This window comes from Ovis aries, chromosome 7, assembly GCF_016772045.2.
Source record: "Ovis aries strain OAR_USU_Benz2616 breed Rambouillet chromosome 7, ARS-UI_Ramb_v3.0, whole genome shotgun sequence".
Classification (NCBI taxonomy): Eukaryota; Metazoa; Chordata; class Mammalia; order Artiodactyla; family Bovidae; genus Ovis; species Ovis aries.
The window spans coordinates 21,891,744-21,909,028 of record NC_056060.1 but is presented as its reverse complement, the minus strand read 5'-3'; the positions used below and the strand labels follow the sequence as shown (position 1 = coordinate 21,909,028).

Here is a 17,285-nt window from a genome sequence, read left to right as displayed (position 1 = left end):
CATTTTAACTTTAAATGAAGTTCAAATTTTAACAATTATATGGGATCAGACAATTTGATAATCCCATTCGTTGAACAAATGGTGAATGAAGAACTTCTAAAATTATATGTATGCCCAGAAAACTTGCATAACTGTCCTGAATTTCATCAAAGGTCAAGGAAGAAATAACTACATGAACAGGTTTAAATGGACATTCAGGAAGCGGGGTAGAGAATGCAAATTACAAATAAAGGATTTTTTCCATAATACACAAAGATAAACAACTCAACAGATAAATGATCTAAAAAAAGATATACATAGATATTTCACAGAGAAACAGACACAAAGAGCCAATAAATAAATGAAAACATGTTCAACCATACTAATAATTAGTACAACTCAAAATAACAACCCTTTTTATGATAAAGTATTTTTAATGTTCTAAAGTAATAATGATATTATGTTTTTATTTTAAAGAGCAATAGTATTTTAATTCTTAAATATTTACAGATGAAATGATACAATATCTTGGATTTATTCCATCATAATATGGAAAGCAGATGGTGGTCTATTGAAATAAGAATAAGAAGCCATGACTTGGTTTTTGTTGAATCTAGGTGATGACTACATGGAAATTTGTTATACAATTTATCTATTTTTGTATGTGCTTGAAATTTCCTTATTAAAATGTTAACATAAAGGATAATGGAAAACTTAAAATAAGAGGTCATGTGTATATGACCTTGGGTAGTACTTATGACAAGGCAGCAAGAAAAGGTGTGTAAGAGGTTGCACATGCAGAATCTGGTAGGGATTGGGTACTGAAGAGATAAAACGTTTGGAGAGAAAAAATTAAACATAAACAAAGGAGATCCCCAGGTATTGAATCCAAGTAATTAAAACGATGTTATCACAGAAATAGAACAGTAAGGCAGAAAAGCTGGCTGAAGAGGAAATAATGGTTGGCTTAGATACTTCTATTGTGGGCACTGCAAACCTGAGGCATTGCCTGTTGACTGGGAAAAGGAACTCTTCACAAAACAGTTTCCAATGCCATTGGAATTGTCCAAATATTTGTCTCTCATTCTCATTGTTTAGTTTATAGCAAAGAAAGCTGTCCTGAAATTGGATTGTCATAAAACCGAGAAGAAAATTGTTAATATTTATATAAGCTTGTCACCAACCATTTGTACAGTTATGTCTCTATATTCAAACCCAGGCTTTCCTGGTGGCCTAAGAATCCACCTGCAGTGAAAGAGACATGGGTTCGATCCCTGGGTTGGGAATATCCCCCGGAGAAGGAAATGGCAACCCACTCCAGTATTCTTGCCTGGAGAATTCCATGGGTAGATGAGCCTGGCCAGCTATAGTCCATGGAGTCACAAGAGTTGAACATGACTTTGTGACTAAACCACCACCATTCAAACCCAAGAAGTAGCAAATACTACTCTCTATAAGTTTATATAAGAATCATTAATGATATCACTAAGTTCAGGGCTTATAGTACAAGAGATTCAAAACAGTTTTGTCAGCAGAATGTAAAAGACCAAAAGTTATAGAGGTATGATATCTACAAATGGTCCATCGTGCACTGAGTTCCCCATCATGACACCTCAAGACTAAAGCCTAAAAAGGCTAGAAGAGAACTGTATTAGTTACCTATTGAAGAGTCACATATTACCCCAAAACTTAGCTCCGTAAAACAACAAGCATTTATTAGCTCACAGTGTCTGAGTTTGGAATCTGAACAAGGATTGACTATGTGCTTCTGGCTCAAGGTATCTCCCAAGGCTGTAACGCAGATATAGGCTGGGGCAGCAGTCACCTCAAGGCTTTTCTGGAAGAGAATCTGCTCCCACGTTCACTCCTGTGGCTGCTCACTGGCCTCAAGCACTCACTGGCTACTGACTACAGACAGCAGTTTAAAGGCATGTGGGCGTCTCCACAGGACAGCTCACAATATGGCAGTCGGCTTCCCTCAGAGCAGGCAACAGAGCAAGAGACGCGTGGAAGATGGAAACCATCATCTTGACACATTCTCAAAAATGACATCTCATCCCTTCTACTATATTCTGTTTATTAGAAGGCAGTCACTAGGTGCAGCAGCACAGAAGGGATTATACAAGGACATGAATAGCAGGAGGTTGGGAGGTCACATCTCTGCTTAAAACCTTCCAATAGCCTCCACTTGCATTTGGAATGAAATCTATCCTCCTTACCAGGTATGGTCTACAAAGCTCTACAAATTTTGAACCCAGTGCGAGTCTCCAGCCAAATATCAAGTCACTGTCACCCTCTTTCTGATTTACTGGCCTTCTCACTTTAAGTCAAAAATACTACCTCTTTGCCATATCATGGCCTTGACATACCTTCTCTTTGCCTGGGACTCAACCAACCAACCATCTGGTCAAGCCCTCCTCTGCATTCAGGTCTGAGCTGCAATCACAGTTCCTCATGCATGTCTCTTCTGTCTATCCATCTAAGGCAGAGGCAAGTCTCACTTATTTTCTCTCCTAAACCACCCAGTTCTATGCCTTCATAGCCCTCACAGTGTCTTGTTATTACATATTTACTCTCATGTGTTTCTCTCTGAATTTTAGTATGACAAAAACACTAATTTTTTTCTCTGTTCACAGCCTGAGAGCTGCAGAAAGCAGTGTGCTTTCTCATATGGCCAGAGGAAGAATACAATCTCTATAAGCCGATCCCAGGAGATGCAACCAGTGTATGCCATGTACACTCCTTAAATTCAGCTGTCCAGTTATCTAGACCTCCTTCTTATAGGTTCGTGGTGTAGCCATGACTCTTACCAGGAGTAAGATGACTACACAAGCAGTTCATATGAAGTGATCAGGTGTTTAGGGAGTGGGTGGCTGGCTCTTCACTCTCGGGGAAAAACATTCCCTGAAGTTATTCTTCCCTAGTCAGAATAACTCACTAATCTATTTAAAACAGAAAACTGAAAGCCAGTCATTCATTTGCCTCTTCAAACACATCATTGGCTCCTAAAATCATACCACTTCCTGCAGTCAAGTTACATCAGCCAGTTTTATCCAGTCTGGGAAATAGTGTGGTGACCAAGGAGAGAAAATGGGATTCCAAAGTAGTTTTAACTTGAACGGCCCAAGAATGAAGACGAAGACAATTTCAAAGCCCTTTTACCAAGATTCCCCCAATGGAGAGTAAACTCGAGGGGGACCTGGAATCATCTCTGTTTCATTCACCACTCATAGTCATCCTCAGTACATAGTATAGAACCTAGCACATAGTAGGTGCTCAACAAACATTTATGGAATGACTGATTAAAGGTTCTTCACCCCCCCTACACTCCAGCTTATCCTTCAGATTTCAACTTTATATAACTCCATCAGAAATATATTCCCTTATCCTTCAGTCTGATTCAGGATCTCCTATGAGCTGTTCTTCAAAACACTTGTCACAATAATAATTAATACTCGGGTGTTTAATGCCTGTCTTCCCCACAAGACTCTGCCTGTCTCTGCCATCTAGAGTTAAACTAATCATGCAGAAACTCAACTAAAATTCACTGAATGTTTTAATAACTATTTCTTTGTTACAAATAAACGTCATTAGAAGTTTCTGAGTCTCTCTGTCAGAACACAGTAAACTTTAAATCCCAAAATTGAAGAAGGTAAGAGGTAAGGGAACTTTCAAGTCCCTATTAACACTGATGATAATGAATTTCTAGGGAAATACAGCTCCACCCTGCAAAAGAAGCATGTGAACCTCTAGATTGATTAAGTTTGAGCTGTGGAACTGCTGTGTCTCTGAGTTTCCATGGAAACCAAACAGAGCCTCAAGCAGTCAAAGCCTGAAGCCAGTTCCACAGAGACAAGGAGTCTGCCATGATTAGTTTACCCCAGAATCCTCTATGGACACTATAGTCCTGGAAGGACCAGAAACCTCTTAAGCCCAACTGAAGATGAGTCATATGAGTCTGCATCAATTGATGTCTGTTTCTGCCTTAGTATAGGAAGGATGGAAGAATCATTAATTAGGAAGTGTTCTGGCCATGACATGTCAGGAGCACTAGGAGCTTCCTGATAAACTGGTGATATTCTGGGGACTATCTAGGGATAGTTTGTTTCTGAGGATATCTGAAGATACACTGATGGCAAGAGAGTCAGAGAATATTTAAGAGAAATTGGTTGTAAGGAAATATGGATATTTGCTAACATTTGCATGTACTGTCTACAAGAAAACAGGACCTGCTTGTTCCATGATCTGCAGACCACGTTACAGCTCTGGAGCATCCTTCACTTTGCATCTCTGGTGAGCCCCCAAGAAGCATACTCCTCAGGCAACACTGCAGAGTCAGGAGTTTCCTGTGAAAATCAGGAGTCTCCCCTCATCAGAACTGCCTTGGAGACAACTAAGCACCTCACCTAGAATCTACTGAGGTAATCTACATTGGTGCAATATTTGGGGTGGGGGAAGGGGAAGCTGATTTCCTCTGGCTGGAAACCTGCCATCTGTTTTCAGGTGTCCACTGGCGGGCTTTGGCACAGCTCACTTCTTCTATTTTTTGCATTATTCTCAGTATCCTGACTCAGGAATAGCTGATGGCTCACAGAATCATTAAGACTTTTTTTCCACTGTTTTCATGGACAGCTATTTACTCCCCCTCTGTCTCTCTCAAACTCTTCTACTCAACTCTTAGTCCAAATGGGCTCACTGTGCTGGTTTCTTTTACGACTTTGAATTTAGGTTATTTTATAAGCTTTAATAAAAGTAATAAAGAGACAGAAGAAAAATCACCCACCATCCTCCCACCTTATTGTGGCAATTATGCTCATTTTTCTGTGTTCTCATCCAATTCTTCTCCATATAGATACATATTTTACACAGCTACAATGTACTATGTTACCATTTCTGAGTCAGGCTCATCATGTTAGTTCCTGCTCTTGTCTCAGATAGCTCTTTTCCACAGAAGTTTGCCTTTACCTGTCATTTCTATAAAGGACAATCAATGGCAAGAAAGCCTAGCTCTTTAACCAGATCTCTAAAGACAGTGTTAAACAATGCAAAAACTAGAAATAAAAATCCTTCAAAATGAAGACGTATTCTCTAAAACTGAAATTGAACCAATGAAGAATTCTGAAAATCAGCATTTATCATTATTATTTAGAATTATTATTACTTAGGAATTTATCCCAAAGTAATAACCTCAATGACATCTAGTCTACAAATGCATGTTCCCTCCCCCATGCAACAATTTCATAGTACATGGATATCTCAAAAAATATCAACCAAATAATATAGTAACAAAAATGTGTACTAACATATAACAAAAATTTGTTATAATAATATGTGTGAAGGAAAAAAGTGCAAAATACATTATCTATGAGCATGGCTATATAAAGCAATAAACACTGAATAAGAATAGAAAAAAACACAAAAGAAATTAATCAAAATATTAATAATAGTTGTCTCTGTGAGGCAATTTTTTTTTTTGTATTTCCTAAATTTTCCATAATGAGCTGATACTACTTCTCTACTTTAGCCTCAAAGGGAAAAATAAAAATAGCTAACATTATGTGACTGCTTGCTCTATGGCTAACCTTGTGCTAGGTGTTGGATATACATTATTCACTTAACTTCTGAGAGAGCGTTTTACATATGTATTGCTATTGTTCCCTTTGAAGAAACAGAGTTTTGGTGAGATTAGAGAACTGATCCCAGACAAGTTAGTAAATGATGGAGCTCAGGCGCAATCACACCATTTCTCTAACACAAATGCCTCTGCAACAAGCTCTAGAGCACATATTCCACTAGTGCTTTCAATAAATGGCCATGATCCACAGGATGCAGGATTTGCAGAGGAAAATATTTTAATGTATTGAGAGCCTTTACAATATATGGACAAATATGGGAAAATATGTCATCTGATCTAAAAAAAATAAGAAGGGACTTAATATAGTTTCCTTGAAAGTGAAAGTGAAGTCCCTCAGTCATGTCTGACTCTTTGCGGCCCCATGGACTGTAGCCCACCAGGCTTCTCTGTCCATGGGATTCTCCAGGCAAGAATACTGGAGTGGGTTACCATTTCCTTCTCCAGGGGATCTTCCCAACCCAGGGATCGAACCCAGGTCTCCCACATTGGAGGCAGACTCTTTAACCTCTGAGCCACCAGGGAAGCCCTTGTAGTTTCCTTACAAACAAACAAACAAAAAAGAAAGTGGAAAAAGAACTGGTAAAGGTGAAATTTTTCCCAAAAAATGCCAGATAAATGGGTCAATGTATGTGACTCAATGCTAACTCAAAGAGGGGTCTGGACAACCAGCCTGAGGAAGGAGAAAACGGGACTTGTAGGTCAAAGAAATAAAGGATTCCTTTAGGTGAAAATCCCTCTTTGCTTTCAGTTCCAAGTGTCCTCAGATCCCCCAGAACATCACGACTCCTGATGCTGCACACCTCTGATTGGTCATTCCCAGCAGAGGCCAGAGGAGCCACGGGGAACCACACCACTGTCACCGAGTTCATCCTGCTGGGGCTCTCACATGCCTGTGAGCTGCAGATGCTCCTCTTCCTGGGGCTCCTCCTGACCTACCTGCTCACTCTACTGGGGAACCTGCTCATCGTGGTCCTCACCCTCATGGACAGGCGCCTCCACTCCCCCATGTACTACTTCCTCCGCAACTTTGCTGTCCTAGAGATCTGGTTCACCTTGGTCAACTTCCCCAAGATGCTGACCAACATCCTGACTGGAAACAGAACCATCTCCCTGGCAGGCTGTTTCCTACAAAGTTTTCTCTATTTCTTCCTGGGCACCACAGAGTTCTTCCTACTGGCAGTGATGTCCTTTGACAGGTATGTGGCCATATGTAACCCCTTGCGTTATGTCACCATCATGAGCAGAAGGGTCTGTGTCAAGCTAGTTCTTTCTTCATGGATCACGGGATTCCTTCTCAACATCATTCCAAGTTTCCTCACATTTCAGCAACCATTCTGTGGTCCCAATATCATTGATCATTTCTTCTGTGACAGCTTTCCACTCCTGGAACTCGTATGTGCAGACACAAGTCTGATCGAGCTTCTGGGTTTCATCCTGGCCAACGTCAGCCTCCTGGGCACTCTGTCCGTGACGGCCACCTGCTATGGCCACATCCTCCACACCATCCTGCGCCTCCCCTCAGCCAAGGAGAAGCAGAAAGCCTTCTCAACCTGTTCCTCCCACATCACTGTTGTCTCTCTCTTCTACGGCAGCTGCATCTTCATGTATGTCCGGTCGGGCAAGGGCGGCCAGGGGGAGGATAGGAACAAGCTGGTGGCCTTGCTCAACACCGTGGTGACCCCAGCGCTCAATCCTTTCATCTACACCCTGAGGAACAAACAAGTGAAGCAGGTATTTAACCAGCAAATTAGCAAGCTCCTCTCAGAACTAGGAGCTAGATCTGAGAGGGTGGAGAAAGTTGGCTCCTTTCCTGAACCTCTCCAAATACTGCGGCTTCCCGATCTCCCTGAACTATTTTCTCTCAGACAGTTTCTTAGCAAATGCTATAATCTACAGTGGTTTCTTACATTTATCATTACTGGCTCATGCAGTCTTGTCAGACAGTATAAAAAACTCAGTGTACCACAGCTGTGTCTGGTATGTCTTTCTGATCCTAGAATGCATCTGAGTGATTTTTGGTTTCTCTGTCGTCAGGCTTTTGTTTGGGTCTTGGTTGCACTCGGTCTTTGTTGCTGCACACAGGCTTTCTCTAGTTGCACCGAGCAGGAGCTACTCTAGTTGCGGTGGTCAGACTTCTCATTATGGTGGCTTCCCTTAATTGCAGAGCTCTAAGGCAATGGCACCCCACTCCAGTGCTCTTGCCTGGAAAATCCCATGGATGGAGGAGCCTGGTAGGCTGCAGTCCATGGGGTTGCGAAGAGTCGGACACGACTGAGTGACTTCACTTTCACTTTTCACTTTCATGCATTGGAGAAGGAAATGGCAACCCACTCCAGTGTTCTTGCCTGGAGAATCCCAGGGACAGAGGAACCTGGTGGGCTGCCGTCTATGGGGTTGCACAGAGTCGGACACGACTGAAGCAACTTAGCAGCAGCAGCAGCAGCAGCAGCAGCAAGGTGTCTGGGCTCAGTAGTTCAAGTCCACAGGCTTAGTTGCCCGGTGGCATGTGAAATCTTCCCGGACCAAGGATAGAACCCATATTTCCTACACTGGCAGGCAAATTCTTAACCACTGGACTACAAGGGAAGTCCTGTTGTCATTTCTGTTTGTATGTTTTGTTTTGTTTGCCCATGCCACTTGGCTTGTGGAGTCTTACCTAGCTCCTTGACTAGGGATTGACCGCGGGCCCTCAGCAGTGAAAGTGCAGAGTCCTTAACAACTGGACTGCCCTGAGTGTCTTAATCTGGCCTCATTTCAAATTACAATTTAACATACCTTCTTCACTAAAACCTTTACAAATCAATGAAAATATTCCCAATGAGAATATATTTATGATAGACTTCAGAATTATTGTGTCCAGAAAAATTAATGAGGTGGAATAGCCAAGAAATATTGAACAAAAAAAGTGTCAGGTATTAAAACACTAACTTAAGAACAAACAAATAGAACAGTGGAACTGGATAGTCTAGAAAAATGATGCAGATTAGACATAAAGATCTAATAGATGATCAGGGTAGACTTTCTAGGAAATTCCCTGGTGGTCCACTGGTTAGGACTCCAAGCTTCCATTGCAAGAGGCATGAATCTGATCCCTGGGTGGGAAAGAAAACTAAAATCCAGCAAGCCACGTGGTGAGGCCAAGAAAATAACAACAATAAAACAAAGTAGACTTTCTAATCTTTAAAGAAGAGACAGTCCAGAGGATAAATAATGCCAAGACTATCGGCTAACCACAATAGAAGACTGTTGTCTTTTAAAAAGATTGGGATCTAGTACATTATTGGGAAAACGTTAGAGCAGAAGATCAATTTAAAAGTGATACATGCCTTAAATATTTATTTGAAATTAAAAGCTAGAAACACGTATTCACTAACCTATAAATATTCTTTTCTTTGAGTATGAATATTATGATTGTTGTAGTCTTTCTTGCTTAAACGACATTCGCAATATGAAATTTTAGGATCTGCTTCAGTGGTACAAAAATTGTAAAGATGCCAGAGAAACATCTGTGAACAGAATTCTAGAATTTTCGCATTTTGTTTGCCTGTTGCCAGCCTTCACAGTCCTTGCCCACACCTCAATCAACAACTTTTTTCATTTTCTGACTTTATGGAATCTATCGCAAGGACTCAATTTTGTTTTTGCAGAAATAGCTTTGTTTTTAATACTCATATTTCATTGGTTTATCTTTATTTAGTTAAAAATGTCATTATAGCAACAAGTCCAATTATCAAATCAAGGTTTGGGAACAACTGATTCTTGGTACAAGCTAACTGGTGGGAATAAAAATATGCATGGGTACAGCAGCCATTTTCTAGCTGCAAAGGCATGCTGTGAACATCAAGGACTTGGGGAGGTAATATAACACAGAGGCTGAAACAGCTACTAGAAGTCCACCCCCTAAGTTTAGATTCCCAGCTATTAGCCATTTGAGCTTAAATTAGCAATACTTCTTGCATCACATATATTGAAAGCAGAAGGAGAAGACGGCAACAGAGAATGAGATGGTTGAATGGCACCACCAGTTCAATGGACATGAATTTGGGCAAGCTCCGGGAGATGGTAGGGGATAGGGACGCCTGGCATGCTGCAGTCCATGGGGTCACGAAGAGTCAGACACAATTTGGGAACTGAACAACAACATGTATATATATATATATATATATATATATATATATATATATATATATGAAGATAATAATATATCTACCTCATAGAATCTTTATAAATATTATTAATGTATGTCAGAATGCTTAGCTCAGGGCCTGATAAAGCTCTATGTTAGGTGTCGGGTACTATATTTTACTGAAGGAATAAGCTGTATAAATGAAGATAAATGAAGAGATTACCTGGAACCTTGCAGAAAAAGTTGTTAGATCCTCATCTCATATCTTAAACTGAAATAAATTCAGGATAATTAAATAAATAGTAAAACCACAAAAAAGAAAATCTGGATAAAAATTATCTCATTAAAGATGCATAGGGGACTTCCCTGGTGGGCCAGTGGTTAAGATACTGTCTGCCAATGCAGGGAACATGGGTTTGATTCCTGGTCTGGTAAGATCCCACATGCCATAGGGCAACTAGACCCTGCACACCACAACTACTGAGCCCAAGCGCCCTACAGCCTGTGCTTAGCAATAAGAGAAGACACCACAATGAAAAGCCTGGGCACAGTGAAAAAGAGAGTAGCCTCTGCTCACCTAAACCAAAGAAAGCCTGCACACAGCAACAAAGACCCAGCACAGCCAAAAATTTTAAAAAAGGGAATTTGCACACTGCAACTAAAGATCCTGCAAGTTGCAACAAAGATGAAAGATCCCAAGTGTCACAGCTAAGACCCAGCATGCCAAATAAATATGTACATTTTTTAAAAAGATATGTAGGGAGTTTTTTCAATAGAACTACAAACATAAACTTATAAACTTGGCTATATAAGTTTTTAGACTTCTTTATATTAGAGAAAAAAAAAGTAGTTATGTATGGATGTGAGAGTTGGACTCTAAAGAAAGTTGAGCACCAAAGAATTGAAGCTTTTGAACTGTGATGTTGGAGAAGACTCTTAAGAGTCCCTTGGACAGCAAGGAGATCCAACCAGTCCATCCTAAAGGAAATCAACCCTGAATATTCACTGGAAGGACTGATGCTGAAGCTGAAACTCCAATACTTTGGCCACCTGATGTGAAGAACTGACTCATTGGAAAAGACTCTGATGCTGGGAAAGACTGAAGGCGGGAGGAGAAGGGGCCAACAGAGGATGAGATGGTTGGATGGCATCACCGACTCAATGGCCATGAGTTTAAGTAGGCTCCGGGAGTTGGTGATGGACAGGGAACCCTGGCATGCTGCAGTTCATGGGGTCACAAAGGGTCAGACACGACTGAGCAACTGAACTGAACTGGACTGAACTATCTGCCTGAAATCCATTTCCCATTCTTACAGTAGTAGGTCCCTGATCTTAATAAAGCCCCTCTCCCTTCTCAGTTCACGTAACCGACATGGCATGACGTCATCCCCAACCAGTTAGAGCATAACCATGGCTATTGGCTCAGGAATGGCCATATCACTAAAATCAGACCAGCGAAGCCAAGCAAATCTCAGTTCTGAGATACTTACGGGAGCTTGTGGAAGAAGAGTTGCTCATCTGGACTTGAGATTGAGAGGATGTTGGGGGAAAAGGACAGAAGATACAAATTACCAATAAGGGGAACAAGTAAGTAGACACAACTATGGATTCCTTAGGCATTAAAAAGTAATAACGGAACATTATGAACAACTTATGGTAATGTTTTTAACAACTTAGATCAAATGGATAAATTTCTCGAAAGACAAACTACCAAAATGGGAACTTCCCTGGTGGCCCAGAGGCTAAAACTTGCTTCCAATGGAGGGGACCCAGGTTCAATCCCTGGTTCACATGCCACAACTAAAGATTCCACATGCCTGACAAGGGGTTAATATTCAAAATATACAAAGAACTCATAAATCAATAGCAAAAAAAGATAAACAATCCAATTCAAATAGGCAAAGGGCCTGAATAGACATTTTTCCAAAGAAGACACGCAAATGGCCAACAGGTACATGAAAAGGTGATTCACATTATTAATTATCAAGGAAATGCAAATCAAAACCACAATGAGGTATCACTTCACACCTATTAGGATGCCTCTCACTATAAAGAAAAGAGATAACAAATGCTCTCAAAGATGTGGAGAAAAGAGAACTCTTGTGTACTGTTGGTGGGAATGTAAACCAGTACTATCACACCGAAAACAGTACAGTGATTCCTCAAGAAACAGAACTAGCAGAAGATTCTGCGATCGCACTTCCGGATACACAACCACAGGAAACAAAAATCATTGTTTCAAAAGGTATCTGTACTCCCATGTTCACTGCAGCATACTCACAGCAGCCAAGGAAGGTATGGAGACAACCTACCTGTCCACTAACAGATGAATGAATAAAGGAAATGTGGTATATACGAACAATGGGCTATTATTCAGCCTTTATCCTGACATTTTTGACAACATGGATGAACCTGGAGGCCATTATGTCAAGTAAAATACGCCAGACAAAGACAAACACTACACTGTATCACTTACATGTGGAATCTTAAAAAAAAAAGTTGAACTAATAGAAACAGATAGTATAAAAGTGGTTGCCAGGGGCTGAGGTGGAGAAAATAGGGAGAGGTTGCTAAAAGGCTTCTGCTGCTGCTAAGTCACTTCAGTCGTGTCCGACTCTGTGCGACCCCAGAGACGGCAGCCCACCAGGCTCCCTCGTCCCTGGGATTCTCCAGGCAAGAACACTGGAGTGGGTTGCCATTTCCTTCTCCAATGCATGAAAGTGAAAAGTGAAAGTGAGGTCGCTCAGTCGTGTCCGACCCTCAGCGACCCCATTGACTGCAGCCTTCAAGCTCCACCGTCTGTGGGATTTTCCAGGCAAGAGTACCAGAGTGGGGTGCCATTGCTTTCTCTGTGCTAAAAGGCTACGAACTTTCAATTATAAGATGAATAAAGTATGAGGATCTCATATGCGAAGTGAGTGAAGTCGCTCAGTCATGTTCGACTCTTTGCGACCCTGTGGACTGTGGTCCTACCAGACTCCTCCGTCCATGGGATTCTCCAGGCAAGAGTACTGGAGTGGGTTGCTATTTCCTTCTCCAGGGGATCTTCCCAACCCAGGGATCGAACCCGAATGGGGTGAATATAATTGATAACACTGTATTGTGTAATTGAAAGTTGCTCTAAGAGTGCAGAGATGGGAATACCAGACCACCTGACCTGCCTCTTGAGAAATCTGTATGCAGGTCAGGAAGCAACAGTTAGAACTGGACATGGAACAACAGACTGGTTCCAAATAGGAAAAGGAGTACATCAAGGCTGTATATTGTCACCCTGCTTATTTAACTTATATGCAGAGTACATCATGAGAAATGCTGGACTGGAAGAAACACAAGCTGGAATCAAGATTGCCGGGAGAAATATCAATAACCTCAGATATGCAGATGACACCACCCTTATGGCAGAAAGTGAAGAGGAACTCAAAAGCCTCTTGATGAAAGTAAAGAGGAGAGTGAAAAAGTTGGTTTAAAGCTCAACATTCAGAAAACGAAGATCACGGCATCCAGTCCCATCACTTCATGGGAAATAGATGGGGAAACAGGGGAAACAGTGTCAGACTTTATTTTGGGGGGCTCCAAAATCACTGTAGATGGTGACTTCAGCTTACTCCTTGGAAGAAAAGTTATGACCAACCTAGATAGCATATTCAAAAGCAGAGACATTACTTAACCGACTAAGGTCCATCTAGTCAAGGCTATGGTTTTTCTAGTAGTCATGTATGGATGTGATAGTTGGACTATGAAGAAGGCTGAGAGCCGAAGAATTGATGGTTTTGAACTGTGGTGTTGGAGAAGACTCCTGAGAGTCCTTTGGACTGCAAGGAGATTCAACCAGTCCATTCTAAAAGAGATCAACCCTGGGATTTCTTTGGAAGGAATGATGCTAAAGCTGAAACTCCAGTACTTTGGCCACCTCATGCGAAGAGTTGACTTATTAGAAAAGACTTTGATGCTGGGAGGGATTTGGGGCAGGAGAAGAATGGGACCACAGAGGATGAGATGGCTGGATGGCATCACTGACTTGATGGACGCGAGTCTGGGTGAACTCCGGGAGTTGGTGATGGACAGGGAGGCCTGGCGTGCTGCGGTTCATGGGGTCGCAAAGAGTCGGACACGACTGAGCAACTTAACTGAACTGAACTGAAGAGTGTAGAACTTACATGTTTTTATCAAATAAAAAGGTAAATGTGTAAGGTGATGAATGTGTTAATTAACTCTGGGGGGGATCCTTTAACAGTATATACAGCTATCAAATCATCACCTCTCTACTCTTTAATTACCTTGCAATTTTGTCAATTATACCTCAATAAAAATTTTAAAAAACCACACGAGGGAGGGAGGGTTGAGAGAAAGTAAAATGGTCTTTGTTTGCAAATGACATAATCATCTATGTAGAAAATCCTAAGGAATCTACCCCAAAATGTTCCTAGAATTAATGAAAAAGTGTAGTAAGGTTGTAGAATATCAGATTCTTGCAGGGAAACCTATTGTCTTGGCGGTTTAGTCACTGAGTCCCATGTGACTCTCAGGACCCCACTGAATCTTCGCCAGTCAGGAATCTAACCCACATCTCCTGCATTGCAGGCGGATTCTTTACCACTGAACTACCTGGGAAGCCCTTATAGAGAAGCCTATGATACTACCTTATATGCTAGCAATAAACAATTAGAAATTGAATTTTAAAAAAAAAACATTTACAACAACACCAAAACATATGAAATACTTGAAGGGGTAAATTTAACAAAAGATTTTTAAGACTTGAATATGCAAGTCTGAAAACGATAAAACCATTGAGAAAAAATTAAAGGCTTTAATAATAAAAGGAGAAATACATTCATGAATTGCAAAACATTATTATTATTAAGAGGTCACCTCTCATAAATTGCTGGTAAGATTATAAATTGGTACAATTTCAGCCTTGTTGAAGCCAAGACGACAACATGGATCACCAGCAGCTCTACTGGAGCCATCTGAGACAATTCGGCCAGGGTTCTTGCTCTTGCCAGGTCTGCTCAAACCGGCACGGTCTGATCCAGAAACAGGCCTCAATATGTGTCCCTGGAGTTTCTGCCAGTACACGAAAGACATCGGCCTCATTAAGTTGGACTAACTGAACTTCTTTAAATGGATCATCCAGCACAGCTACCTTATGCAGAAACAATACCAGCGCTTTGTATATAAAATAAAATTTTTTAAAACTTCAAAAATAAATAAACTGATACAATTTCATATTATCTAATGAAGTTGAAGATCTGCATAACCCACAACCTACAAAAATCACCAAATCCAGCAGGTACCCTGGAGAAATTCTTACATGTGTGTCCAAGAGACTTGTCCAAAAACACTCACAGCCACGCTTCTAGAAACTGGGGGGAAGAAACTGGAAACAATCCAAATGTCTCTCCACAAAGTAAAGGATAAAGCAACGTTATGTGATAGAATAGTATACAGCCATGAAATGAATGAATGATAGTCACAGATTTTAACATGGATGACTGTCAGGAACATAATATTGCAGTCAGAAAAGAATATACACAATTTGACGCCATTTATATAAAGTTCAAAAATGTACAAAGATAAAAATGTACTCTTTAGGAGCAATACTTCCCATCCCTCTGCCCACTGGTTCCAGCATTCTTAGCCTCTGGGTTCCTCCCTACCTGTCCCTTTATGATGCCACCAGCATCTTTCTTAAAAAAGGAATTTAGTCCTTTCCCAGCATCTCCAGGCTTTAATTCCCACATGCTGCTCAACAAACAACATTCTTAGGATATTCCCTTTTTATAGAGCGATAGGGATTATAAATGGTAAATTAATGTTCCTTCCCATTTTATTATTACACCACACTGCAGACTTCTATCTTAGTACTAAACTCACTTCCTGAAGTGCTTATCCTTTAGCTTTCTCTAACATCCCATTGCTGCTGCTGCTAAGTCGCTTCAGTCATGTCCGACTCTGTGCGACCCCATAGACGGCAGCCCACCAGGCTCCTCTGTCCCTGGGATTCTCCAGGCAAGAACATTGGAGTGGGTTGCTATGTCCTTCTCCAAAGCATGAAAGTGAAGAGTGAAAGTGAAGTCGCTCAGTCGTGTCCGACTCTTAGCGACCCCATGGACTGCAGCCCACCAGGCTCCTCCGTCCATGGGATTTTCCAGGCAAGAGTACTGGAGTGGGGTGCCATTGCCTTCTCCGAACATTCCATTAGGTACTTGCAAATCACACTATTTTAGAAATCTCAGAAACTTCACATTGCTCATGTAAAGGGTTTAAGGCCTTCAGTACTAGAAAGTTAATTACAGACATAAGGTGTATATAGTATCTAGCTTTATTCACACCACAAACCAACTAATCCAAATTCCCTTGGTATGAAATAAATTCATTCATTCATTCAGCCAATCAGCCATCTATGCATTTGTAACCAATATATCAACTGTCCACCAACCCATGGAGATGACATGTGCTCATATTTTTTTTTTCAGTTAATTATGTAAGTGTCCATTTTCTGTATTGACATCAGTTCTAGTATCTGTTATTGGGCCTACCTGTTTCTCCTCTAAAGTGTCCCTGAATTCCAGTCCTTACATAGAAAGACGGTTGGACAAGAGCCCACTCTCAGGCCCTGGATGGGGCCCCCTGCCTACAATAATATTACAGAGTTTTAACAGTTAAACGAAATCATTCTTTGCCTCTTCCTTGGAAAAGAGTTGACTTATTATATTTTGGAGAAGGAAATGGCAACCCACTCCAGTATTCTTGCCTGGAGAGTCCCGTGGACAGAGAAGCCTGGCGGGCTGCTGTCCATAAGATCACACAGAGGTGGACACGACTAAAGGACTTAGCATGCATGCATGCATTGGAGAAGGAAATGGCAACCCACTCCAGTGTTCTTGCCTGGAGAATCCCAGGGACAGCGGAGCCTGGTGGGCTGCCGTCTATGGGGTCATGCAGAGTCGGACACGACTGAAGTGACTTAGCAGCAGCATTATATTTCACCTCTACAACCTGGAGAGAAAAAACTTGAGCAAAGATCCAGCTAGCTCCTCAGTCTGGAAGGCTCTTTCCTTGTCAGAAGGAAAGAGGATGGAGGTAGGAGCCCAAGGAGTGGCTCTCCTTCCTCCCTGTGCTGATCACAGTGGCTGCCTTGGAGTAACCCTGGAGAGAGGGGAAACAAGAATTGGGCATAGAAAAAACACACTAAGACACTAATTCAAGTTCTCTTCATAAACACAGCCCTGAATCTTGACTCTGTGGATGACATCTAGGCAAAACCTTCCCTTTGTGTGAGGTGTGCCTCCCTCCAGCGGAAGAAAGGAGCCTCACTTCACCCTGCCATCCTTAGAAATAAGCACTGTGCTCAGTAGCTTTACGTGTAAACAAGACCTTGCAATCATTCATTATTTGTCCCACATTTTTAATGTACTCATTTAATGTAAAATAATTCCCAACCTGTGGAGCTGAATTCAATTCATAAGCAAGATGTATTTTAAAATATTTTCCAACTGTCTGTTTAACCTTCTTAATCCTCCCTATCTTCTCCTCTTTTAGGTC

The 17,285-nt window shown here is 41.3% G+C and overlaps 1 protein-coding gene, 1 long non-coding RNA gene and 1 pseudogene across 2 annotated transcripts in view; 2 read left to right on the top strand and 1 right to left on the bottom strand.

Moving 5' to 3' along the window:
- The window catches only part of LOC132660163 (uncharacterized), a 95,290-nt gene that overhangs the window by 45,671 nt on the left and 32,334 nt on the right, over nt 1–17,285 (bottom strand). The window lies entirely within an intron of this gene.
- Nucleotides 6,399–7,626, top strand: LOC105615645 (olfactory receptor 6E1-like). The gene is made up of 2 exons (XM_060418512.1): nt 6,399–7,411; nt 7,612–7,626. Exons 1-2 carry the CDS (start codon nt 6,404–6,406, stop codon nt 7,624–7,626), a joined length of 1,023 nt encoding a protein of 340 aa, XP_060274495.1. The 5' UTR covers nt 6,399–6,403.
- LOC114115695 (small ribosomal subunit protein uS14-like) lies at nt 14,669–14,847 on the top strand (annotated as a pseudogene).

Coding starts and splice junctions, on each gene's coding strand:
- LOC105615645 (XM_060418512.1), top strand. CDS start 6,404: ATGCTGCACACCTCTGATTGGTCATTCCCAGCAGAGGCCAGAGGAGCC.